This window comes from Equus quagga, chromosome 9 (genome assembly GCF_021613505.1).
Source record: "Equus quagga isolate Etosha38 chromosome 9, UCLA_HA_Equagga_1.0, whole genome shotgun sequence".
NCBI classification, from domain to species: Eukaryota; Metazoa; Chordata; class Mammalia; order Perissodactyla; family Equidae; genus Equus; species Equus quagga.
The window spans coordinates 41,524,987-41,536,940 of record NC_060275.1 but is presented as its reverse complement, the minus strand read 5'-3'; the positions used below and the strand labels follow the sequence as shown (position 1 = coordinate 41,536,940).

The 11,954-nt window shown below is 41.7% G+C and overlaps 1 protein-coding gene across 1 annotated transcript; it reads left to right on the top strand.

The window, feature by feature from the left end:
• Positions 1-4,864: 4,864 nt before the first annotated feature.
• TTR (transthyretin) lies at positions 4,865-11,251 on the top strand. Its single transcript, XM_046672224.1, has 4 exons — positions 4,865-5,022; positions 5,919-6,049; positions 7,890-8,025; positions 10,982-11,251. Exons 1-4 carry the CDS (start codon positions 4,954-4,956, stop codon positions 11,087-11,089), a joined length of 444 nt encoding a protein of 147 aa, XP_046528180.1. The 5' UTR covers positions 4,865-4,953; the 3' UTR covers positions 11,090-11,251.
• Positions 11,252-11,954: the final 703 nt, after the last annotated feature.

Here is an 11,954-nt window from a genome sequence, read left to right as displayed (position 1 = left end):
AACCACTGCACACTCTGTAGTAGGAAGAGGAACATCGTCACCAAATTAGTCTTTTTCACCTCAATTAAATATCTAGGCTTTAGTCCCATGGTCAGAATGTGAAGAAAAACAGTATATAGCTAAGAAAAGACATAAATTTATAGAGTAAATGTTTCACTAATGCACCTTTCGTTTTCCGGCGCTGGATCTTGATGACAGCTCCTCTGACCGCAGTATCTACAGCAAGCACTTAGGACTCCCGGAGTGTGGTGACCCTTGACCTTAATTCATCCCTCTTGTGGATCCCATATAACCATCTTTTTAAGAGAGCTTTCACAAACTCAAACAAACACAGGAAAGGCAGACCCTCTTGTCTTTGGAGTCTATGTTTACCCATATAACCCTCTTTCATCATAAATTGCCTCTCAGGCAAGAAATATTGGACTTTTCTCATATTTGTCATTGCCATTTCTTCATACGAGCATTCCTTTGACCAAGAATGCATTCCTGCTCTCTTTTCGTTCTTTCCTTCCTACCGCAGCCTTGGTCTTCTCTCACCTAAAACACCGTAAGTTTCTTCTTCTGAGACTCTCCAGCTTTTACTTCAGATTACCTACATTCGATATTCAGGTCTCTGCCAAAGTTTTCTCTTTTTTTATATTAAAAATAATCTCTATCTCTGTAAGTTTGTTGATGATTCAACAATCAGATTCAAGATGCCCCCTGTACTCTGAATTGCCTCACTTTCTCTCCACCTCCTTGTCATGTTCATATTCAAATTTTATTAATTATTTCCAGATTAATGGCAGTTCAGGAGGCGAGCAAGTCAAAGTGGCCAAGGGCATAAAGCTTGGAGGGCGTGCTAATGTGGTGAATTATAGAATCACCTATTAGATGATGTCAATAGGATGGAGTAGTGGAGTGGCACTAACAGGAGATGTATCAGGCAAAAATATAGGTTCCTGTATTTAGGTTAAAATTCATAAATGATAACCACAATGAGATATTGCCTTACACACGTTAGAATAACTATCATAAAAAAGAAAAGAGAAAGGTTGGCATGGATGTGGAGAAAAGGGAACCCCTTGTGCACTGTTGGTGGAAACGTAATTTGGTATAGCAACTATGGAAGATAGTATGGAGGTTCCTCGAAAACTTAAAAATAAAGCTACCATGTGACCCAACAATCCCACTTCTGGAAAGGAAGGAAATGAAAACAGGATCTCAAAGAGATATCTGTACTCCCATGTTCATTACATCATTATTCTCAATAGCCAAGATATGGAAACAACCTAAGTGTCTGTCTATGAATGAATGGATTAAGAAGATGTGTACATACAAGGTGGAATATTATTCAGCCATCATAAACAAGGAAATCCTGCCATATGCAACAACATGGATGGACCTTGAGGGCATTACGCTAAGTGAGATAAGCCAGACAGAGAAAGACAAATATTGTATGAACTCACTTACATGTGGAATCTAAAAGTGTTGAACTCATAGAAACAGAGTAGAATGGTGGTTGTCAGGAATTAGGGGGTGGGGGAAATAGGAAGAGGATGGTAAAGAGTAGAAACTTTCAGCTCTAAGATGAATAAGATCTGAGGCTCTAATGTATAACATGGTGACTGTAGTTGATGACACTGCATTATATTACTGAAACTTGCTAAGAGAGTAGAATTTGAATGTTTTCACACAAAAAAAGATAAATATGTTAGGTGAAGGATGTGTTCATTAACTAGATGATGGGGTCCTTTCACAATGTCTACCTATACCAAATCACTATTTACCCTTCAAATATCTTACAATTTTATTTGTTAATTATACCTCAGTAAAGCTGAAAATAAAATAAAAATTTATAAATGATAAAAGTAGAGATGATACGCAATATGTGGTGATTTTAGATCACTGTGACCAAGGTCACAATGGGTAGTGTTATAATGAAGGGGGGGGGGGTCGCAGTTACTACAGTTACGGGTGCCCTCAGGGTGCATCATTTGCGGTTGAGTGCCTTCCAAGGGAAATTACAGTCTCAACGTCTTGCGGGTTGGCCTGATCCCATCTGGAGCGTGCATCAAGTTCAGAGTGTCCCATTTGAAGAGAAACATTGGCCAATGGAAGTATGTCTGAGGAGGAAGTTCTGGGAGGTAAGGATTCCAGGAAGCGTGTCTGAAAATGAACCATTCAGAGAAGTGGGACAGTCTATTCGGCAAAAAGAAAATAAGCTGTTCTTCATTACTCTAATGGCTCTCAGGAGACCAGCAATCTTAAACTCAAATTTCCAAGGGGCCAAGCAGGAACATAGAGGACAGAAATTGGACCTGTGTAAAGAAAGGAAAAACTCAAGCACGATAGTGCCACTGGAAATGTTAGCTGGCCTCCAAGCTGGAGGGGAGGCCTAGGGAGTTAGTCTAACGTCTGAGAGTGAGAGCCCGCTGATTATCATCACGTGTAACTGCAATCCTAGGGCTGCCATCTTTTCCAACTTTTCAAGAGAATCAAGAAATCCACACATACATATTTTTTAATCTAAAGGATGTACCCATTTTTTGTTCATCTTGCATTTTCCCTGGTAGTTTCTCTTTTTCTCTTTTTTTTTTTTTTTAAAGATTGGCAGCTGAGCTAACATCTGTTGCCAATCTTCTCTTTGTGTTTTTTCTTTTTCTTCTCCCCAAAGCCCCCCAGTACGTAGTTGTAGGTCCTTCTGGTTGTGCTACATGGGATGCTGCCTCACCATGGCCTGATTAGCGGTGACACGTCCATGTCCAGGATCCGAACCAGCAAACCCCAGGCCACTGAAGCAAAGCACAAGAACTTAACCACTGGGCCAGGGGGCTGGCCCACAGAAATCCATATTTTTATGTAATGTTGTCTCAATTTTTAATTTTAACTACTATTTCAACGTTTTTTATAAATTCTTTTTTTAAGATTTTCTTTTCCCTTTTTCTCCCCAAAGCCCCCCAGTACATAGTTGTGTATTTTTACTTGTGGGTTCTTCTAGTTGTGGCATGTGGGAGGCCACCTCAGCATGGCCTGATGAGCAGTGCCATGTCTGCACCCAGGATCTGAACCAGCGAAACCCTGGGCCGCCGAAGTGGAGTGCGCGAACTTAAACCACTCAGCCACAGGGCTGGCGCCATATTTCAACATTTTTAAAGAAACATCCCATAGGCCAAACATAATGTGTTATGGGCTGGTGGCAGCCCAGGATTGTCAGTTCACTATGTCTACAGGAGACATTTCTAGCTTTCAACAGAAATAGCTCAAAGAGGCATAGATGGAAGATTGACTTGGGATATGAGAGAGTTTTTAAATGTTTAGAATTCATAGTCAGAAAACAGGCTCTCCATCCAAGTTCTAAGCATTGGGAAATAGTCAAGAGACTATTAGATGACAATATATGAAAGATGTAAGAGAAAGGATTTTCTCCTCAGCAGAGACCAAATTGTAATTATGCTTTACACTGGGATAGTGGTTTACAGTTTATGAAGAGCTTTTATATCATCTCATAGTAAAAGTTATTAGAACAGTCTTTTGAAGTAGAAAAGTGGATATGTATTTCTATTTGATGACTGTGTAAGCTGAATATCTGACATGTTAAATAACTCAGAAAAGGTCATCTGGGAAACTGGGCAGCAGAACTACGAACTGGATGACTCAGGTCATCTAACTCCATTCAATACTTTTTCCAGTGCTACTTCAGAGTCAGGCTCTAAGGCTATAAGATTCCATTCCTAGCTATGCTCTGAACTGGATTTGCCCATTTTTGCTTTCCTATGGTCAACTCGCACTCCCAGGTCTTCTCCTGCACACTTCCATTCTGCTGGAATGCCTTCCTGTCCCGTCACCCTCCCTGAAAGCCCTTATCTTCATGATCTCTTGTTGAGTTTCTTCCAACCTGACTCTGACAGCTATGGAAATGTTCCCCCAGCTCTCAGTGCTCCAAACTGGACTCACCCTTGACATGCATTTGTCCAAAAGTTTTGTCTATCTTCTCTACATCTTCTACATATTTGTCTCTATAAGGACAAAAATTGTCTTAACTAATACATGAGCAAAGCCACATACACATACGTGCACACACATGCATGCAAGAGTTGGTACTTGATCAATGAATCCTGGAGTGATTATAATTCCGGCCAGGAGGAAGAGAAGCTGTCGTCAACCACAGCTTCTAGTTCTCACAGGCCTCTCTACTTCCGGAAATTTTGATTCTGACAAAAGCCAGTGGGGTAGCCTTGTTTCTGCACATTCAGTACAGGAGAGGCAGTAAAGAATCTCTGGTCCTCTGTATTTCAGGCTTGTGGATGCCAGTTTGAAATATGGCATTATTCCTTGGGTTGAGATGAAACTTGTCTGGGCAGAACACAAAAATTGTGGAGAAATTGCTGACTAAGTAAAGCTTCCAATGACTTTGTTTGGCTGAAATGTAGGTTTTTTAAATGTGAGCACTGCCCAAGGGTCTTTTCTTGTTGTCTCATGGACATATATCAAGGGCGATGATGTCTTCTAACGCACTGTATTTAAGCCTGTGCTGCCAAATGTCATCAGAGTGAAATAAATTATTACCACTTGCGTCTATCATCTAAAATGAAAGACAAAATGTATAGAAAATGGAATACATGCATAGAAATAGGGAAGGGAGAAAAAACATTCCTAAGAACGTTGCTGCATCCAGCCAAGGAGGGAGAGGAATATTTTGTTTTGTTTCGTCTGCTTTGTTTTGGTGACCTGGGTGGTCAAATGCCCTGTTAAGAATATTTCATGGAGCTAATGTTCTAGCACTCTAATCTCTCTAGGCAAGGTTCATATTTGTGCGGGTTACTTATTCTCCCTTTGTTGACTAAGTCAATAATCAGAATCAGCAGGTTTGGAGTCAGATTGGCAGGGATCAGCAGCCTGACTTGGGAGCAGTGAGTATAAAAGCCCCCAACTGGAAGCGACCATCACAGAGGTCCGCTCGTTCTTGGCACGATGGCTTCTCATCACCTGCTTCTCCTCTGCCTCGCCGGACTGGTATTTGCATCTGAGGCTGGCCCCGCGGTGAGTATTTGACTCCCTAAAGTCCTTCTATACCTTTCCTATGGACAGTAGGTGAAGCAGAAGTGACTTCTTCTAGCTTTTCTAACCAGCTTTTGTGACTAGAGCAAGGGTACCCAGCACCTGTTTTTAAACATCATGGACTCAAACTTCAAAAAGAATGAAGTTCTGCAGAGCTCACTGACCTGCGGCTGGGACTCTGGGTGCTCTCCTGTCCTGATTTGGTGCATTGGCTTTGCAATGCCCGGTGCCTCAGTTTCCTCAGACAGATGGTAGAAATAAAGATATCATATTCATGAAGATCTTAATATTGAATTTTTACAAACATCCTTTTATAAAGTTTATTTCCCTTTAGCTGATTAAAATGTATTTATTGATTAACCTTTGAAAGGCTTAGTAGATAATATTCTAGTCAGTTATCTAATTCTTAAGTCCTCTAGAAGAATTAACAAATGCCATAAAATGGGTCAAGAAGTAGTCTGACATTATTTTACAAACAACTAGTAAGAGGGAATTACCGCAGCCACATCTGACTGAAATGCTCTCAGGAAAAACTATTTGGTCTTGTGGCACATAACATCTTTTCAGTAATTCCACTCAAACGGCAAGGATTAACAAAGCAACTGTTCTCAGAGGGCCTACTTTCTCCGTTAAAATTCATTATCCATGCCCCTGGTCGATTGCAGCATGTCCAGAGGCAAATACCATTCTTGCTTTGGAAACAATCAGGTCTGTGTTAGACTGAGTGAGGGAAGCTCATTAACTATCAACACTTACGTTGCTGGAAATGGAATTAGCATGTTCTTCCTGCCTTGTTCCAGATTTCTAACACCAGAAAGAATAGATCCTTTCACTCTTGCCAATTTTGTTGACTTCTCCCTTGTCTTCTCTACGCCTAGGGCGCTGGTGAATCCAAGTGTCCTCTGATGGTCAAAGTCCTTGATGCTGTCCGAGGCAGTCCTGCTGCCAACGTGGATGTGAAAGTGTTCAAAAAGGCTGCTGATGAGACCTGGGAACTGTTCGCCTCTGGGTAAGCTGCCTGATGAACCTAGAAGTGAGACTTCATTATATCTTCCTATTCACCGACCACTTGTTAGAGAAAGTGGCTCATGTCATTCGCTGAAGAATCTACAAGTAGATTGAAAATGCAGGCAGAGGTCAAGTGGGCCCTAAGGAGGATACTCTCCTCTTGCTTTGCTTAGCTGGGAGTGACCAGGAGCCTGAGAAGCATTTAGGGCAGACAGTGGTGCAAAGAAGGAGCCAGCAACTCCCCTAGTCCAGCATTGCTTCACCATCTTTTTGGGTCACAGACTACTTTAAGAATTGATAAAAACTATGCAGTCCACATCCCGAAAAATGCACATACACACAAATGTGTATACGTAATTTCAGGAGTTTCACAGATTCCCCTGCTACCCTTCACAACACTCAAGCTGAGAGTCCTTGTCTTGGAATTTTAGGGAAGATATACAACCTGTGTTAATTTCTTAGTGAAAGGAAAGGAATTGAAGGGCAGCATTGACAAGGCACCTATCCGTAGTTTATCTGGATCCTCCAGAATTTAGGGCTTTTGTCTAACACTTGTGGAGCACCTACTCTGTGCAAAGCTTGGGGCTGTCAAGCTCAATAAGAAAGGACACAGAAGAGAAAGTCACATAATGCAAAGCACAGCCACAGACCAATTTCACAATCACCCACCGTCAAGTTAAAAAATGACTTCTCGTCTCCATCGACTGCTTTACAACTTTCACAGAGTTTTTCGACCTCCGCTAGCAAGAATTTCAAAGAAAATGCACCTTAGTACACCTAAACCAACTAACTAAAAGAAAGAGCTGCCAAGAAATCCTCAGCACCAACAATACTGCTAAGTGTTTATGCCCTGGGAGGTGAATTTCTGTGGATTTTAATTGACTCCCAAGAATCACAATATGATTCTTCCACCTATCATTGGGAAGTCCATTTTCTTTGGTGTGCTTTCAATTGAGTCTTTATTTGCTAATTCATTTATATTTATATAAAATAGCAAACACAATATGTAAAGTAGTTACAAAAATATTCTAAGCAAGAGCTAGAAGGGACACCAAAAACATTCAGATGTTCGTGTGAATCTTTTTTTTTATGACAAGACAAAAAAGGAAACTAAATATTTTCTTCCTGGAAATGAAGAAAGGTGGGAGGGCAATGGTCAGAGTCAGTAAAGACAACTTCCATTTTAATCTGTCTTAGTTTTTGCAGTCTAATGGACAGCAATTTCTAACATCAGCTATTGTCGTTAGGTACTTAAATGGAAATAGAAGTTAGCTAGTTAAAAATAAAGGTGCCTAATATTTGCTGTTGGCCAAGAGTTATTAAAGAGATTAAGTACACAAAAGGGAAAAGAGTCAGATACCAGTTCCTCATTGTAGTTTGGGGTTCCCAGTGTGTATACAAATGATACCACCTCTGAAAGGTGCCCGCTGGCAGCTGGGGGAGAGGGGAGGAGAGCCTGGTGTCATCAGGGGAAACTGCAGAGTCAGAGCAGCTTATGGTCACTTCCAGGGAGAGTCACGAAACTTCATCCAAACACCAAGCCTGAATCGCAATGACTCTTCTTAAGTGAAACATTACACCCATATCTTGTTCTCATAAGAGAAAGAAAATCTACATTGAGCTATTTGAAACATTTCTGACAAATTACTATCATTTAATTTCAGTTACTAAAGTAGTCTCTGTCCTGATTTGGTTGAGAAAAAAACATGTATACACACACACACACACACACCCCTACACAAATGTGCGTGCATGTGTGTGCATACGCATGTGTGGTGTTACCTTACCATGTCATTTATTCTCTTAATGCCTAACTTAATGTGGATTTTTGCACCTTCTAGGAAAACCAGTGAATTTGGGGAGCTTCATGGGCTCACAACTGACGAGAAATTCGTAGAAGGGATATACAAAGTGGAATTAGACACCAAGTCCTACTGGCAGTCACTCGGCATTTCCCCTTTCCACGAATATGCGGAGGTGAGTGTAGAGACACTTCCATTGTGTTTTGGTTTTTCGCTCTTAGTCCCAGGAAAGGCACAGTTTGCACTTCTCATACCACGGAACTGTCCGAAGTAAAGCACTGAACTAGCAGTTTCCTTTTCCCATTTCTACAATCAGAAATCCACAAAACTCTGAAAAGCAAACTTTTTTCTAAGTTTGGTGAAAACTCACTTAGTAACATGACCTGAACTTATACAATGTTCTTTACAGTCTTCATTCATTCCACTGATACAAATATTTGTTTGACAAAGAAATATTAATATGTTGGATTATGAGGCAGCCTTCCAGACCCCACTTAGGATGTTATGTAACAAAAGATAGATGAGCCATTTGACTTCTCTCAAATCTGAAAAATACTTCATTTCAAAGCCCATCTGGCTCCCAGAGGTTTAGATACGTGATTTGGGGCAATGCATATAGAAACAGTAAATTCAAAATAATAATGGCAACACAATGGATACCATGTGTCAAGCATACACCACGGCCAGACACTTCTGTGTTCTACATTTAACCTATTTCTTCTTCATAAACAACCCATTGGGATCAGTCCTACTGTGAGCGCCATCTCACAGATGAAGAAAGTGGGGCACAGAGAAGTTACATAACTTGTCAAGGGCATGGGGCCAGTAAGGGGAGAAGCAGTAATGTTTACCAACAAGGCCCAGGCTGGGTTTAGCCTCAGCTGTGCCTCAGCTTTCTTCCTGTGAGAAGCCAAGCTAAGAATAACACTAATGAAGCCACATTTGTAACCCGCGGTTCACACAGTATTCCTCAGAGTTATACATGGACCCATCTCCCTACTTGTCTGTGATTCCTTAAGTCATTTAAAACAGATGGCTGTCATGGAAATAGAATCCAGACATGTTGGTCAGAGTTAAAGATCAACTAATTGCATCAAAAATAGCTCGGCATGAAAAGGAACCATTCTCTCTGGCTTAGTCATGGATGAGATTTTCAATTGACATAAAACGGTTCTTTTAGTAGACAGTGTTGCTAGGGAAACTGTAGGCCTGTTTGATTTCTGAGGCCCACATGTCACCAAGAGACCCCCATCTACCAAGAAGCGTGCCTCTGGTTACTCCTCAGCCCGGCAGCAAGAGCCCGGTCAGGGATGGATGCGAGGTTTAGAAGGTACCCACCACAAGACATTTGCCCCTAGAGTCTCGGCCTGATGAGATCATCTGAGAAGATTCACTGTGTACTGTCCATGACATGTTGCCCCTATTCATTAGATGCTAGCTTTCTTCGTCTGCTGTTCACTCTTTTAGCATTCATTCAACAAACATTTAAAAAATAAAACCCTTTTCTGTGTTGAGCACACTTCGGGATGCTAGAGATTCAGAAGTGAAAACATATCCCTGCTCTTGGAATGGAAGGGAAGGGACTGATGTAAGACACATTAGGCAGGACCATGAGCCCAACTTGGAACCTGAATGGATATGGGGAATGAGAGAGCAAGCAGGCAAGCATGAGTCCCAGTGCCTCCCTTTGATGACTGGTGCATGGTGGGTCCAGCCATGAGTTCCTTTCCTGCCAACTTCTTCTGATAAGGACCTCCCAGAGTGTTGCCATCCTTGAGCACTACCACCTCCTCCCTGGCCACTGCCCCAGGTGGCCATATTAGACTTACCAAGAAAACTAGGACATTTCTTTTGGAACTTTAGTCCTCTTCATTTCATGGATTTTGAACACAGATTATGCCATTTACAATTTTTAGGAAGAATCAAATGGAGCTGGAGGCCAATGTCACTATAAGAGAGGAGAAAATTTCCCAAGTTGCTTCCAGAAACTTGGCCTTTCAGGAGTGCTCTTCCTCCTTCACAGAGATTCTTAAGTGATTCTCCCCTTTCCTTGCCCTGATGCTAATTTTGGTTTTGGTATGGTTCAGTCAGATCTTTTTTCTCCTGTCCCCAAGTAATCAAGATTTCCTTTTTTCACTTTGAAACAAAAAGTATTTATCCAGTGTGTGTCCCAAGCGCTATCCAGGGCCTGTGTACAAAATGAGTAAGATTAAAACACCTCCTCGCTGTCCTCCATCTCTCCCCTGAACCAAATTTCTCCCTATTTGCCTCACTCCGGGCACCTGGCCTAGCCCTAGCCTAGCTTCTGAGTCTCAGAAGCTCTAATAAATTTGCCTGGCATCCGTGACTAACTGGAACAATGCTTTCATCAACAATTTGCCTCGTTGGAAAGCTTAAGTGAACTCCAACATGTGTAGATTTCAGAATTCCAACATGATCCTCCTCACTCTGCTTATATTGTAAATAGAATCCTATATTGCTTTTATTCCATATTTCATTGCTTATTAGATACATAAAAATGTACTTGATCCTCATGGTAGAAAATACAAAGGAATAATGGGAGAAGAATCTCTGGATTTGGGGACAGGAGCTTTAACTTCTAGCCTGGCTCTGTCACTGTATACACTTGGGCCAAACACTCTAATTCAGAGGTCTGATTTGTTTATCGGTAAAATGAGAAGAATGTTCCCTTCCAGCCTGAAAATTTCTAGGTCTCCAAGTCTGCGGTGGGATTGGCAGTCATCATTCTCAGGAGTTGGGTCCTTGAACGCCAGTTTCCACGTTCTCCCCTCTTTTTTCTAAAACCAAGAAAGTGAACAAGAGCATTTAGGCTCTCTGATTTCCCTCAGCCACACTAGGGCCACTCTGATTCTCTGCGTGAATTTGCAAAACAAAAAAACCTGATCATATAGGGGGTGGCAAAGAACTCTTGTTCTAAGCGCGGCACGGGGCTCCAAGGGTTTAGCTTACAAGAAAAATTTTTGGATTTTTGCCTTTTGTTCTAACTGTTCCAAAAAATGAAATAATACAATAAAATAATTAATTTGATTCTGACTTCCAGTCATGTCTCTGTCCATGACGCACGTTGTAGAGCTCTGTTAGAAACGGACCCTGTCTGTGTTCTCTCGCAGGTGGTGTTCACAGCAAACGACTCTGGCCCCCGCCGCTACACCATCGCTGCTCTGCTCAGTCCCTACTCCTACTCCACCACAGCCCTCGTCAGCAACCCCAAGGAATGAGGGCCCCTCCTTCAGTCTACTTGAAGAAGGAGGGACCGGATTTCATGTAACCAATAGGATTCCATTTTTATTAAAGCAGTGTTTTCAGTTCATAAGCTATGTCCAAAACGTGGGCGGAGACAATAAAACATTCCTATTAAAGCACTTCCCATTTCACTGGAACTTGCTTTTTTCTTATTCCCTTGTTGTATTCTCAAAAAAAAAAATCCAAATTTTACAGGGAAGCAAAGGAACTCAAAAAAGTCTCTGGCTGAACTCTGGGAGAAATCCAAATTTTCAATGTCTTTCAAGCTAAGCACGTATTCAACATGGTCTGCAGCCATGAAAAATACACATTCTCAAAATGAGAAAGCTTTACTCTCCTCTAACCTTCTAACCTAATGGCAAAAGACAAATTCTAAGGGCCCACTTCTTTACTCTGTGCATTTGCTTGAAGTGCTTTACGGATTTCAAGAGCAGCACAGCAACACCAGGACAGACCTGCCCTGACCCAAGCCCTCCCATCCAGTCCAAGCCAACCGCACCCCAGTCAACTGCCTAAGGGATGAACTCAGAGAATCCTCACACCCTCAATTCACTTCGACTAATCCAAAATTCATGTATTGAAAGACTGCAAAATGCCAAGCGCTATTTGAGGTGCTCCGAAGATAAAGAATAAGATCTAGTGCCTGCATTTAAAGAGCTCACATTCTTTTGACAAGATAACTATGCTAACATGGTTTGGCAGAGACACACTGAGCATAGGAAAGAGGGAGTAGCATGCAGCCTGGAGAGATCAGAGAAGGACTCAATTAACTTCACTTCATCTGAATCTTAGTAGTTTCTCAGGTAGAAGAGAGAGGAGGTATCCCAGGTAGAGAGAGAG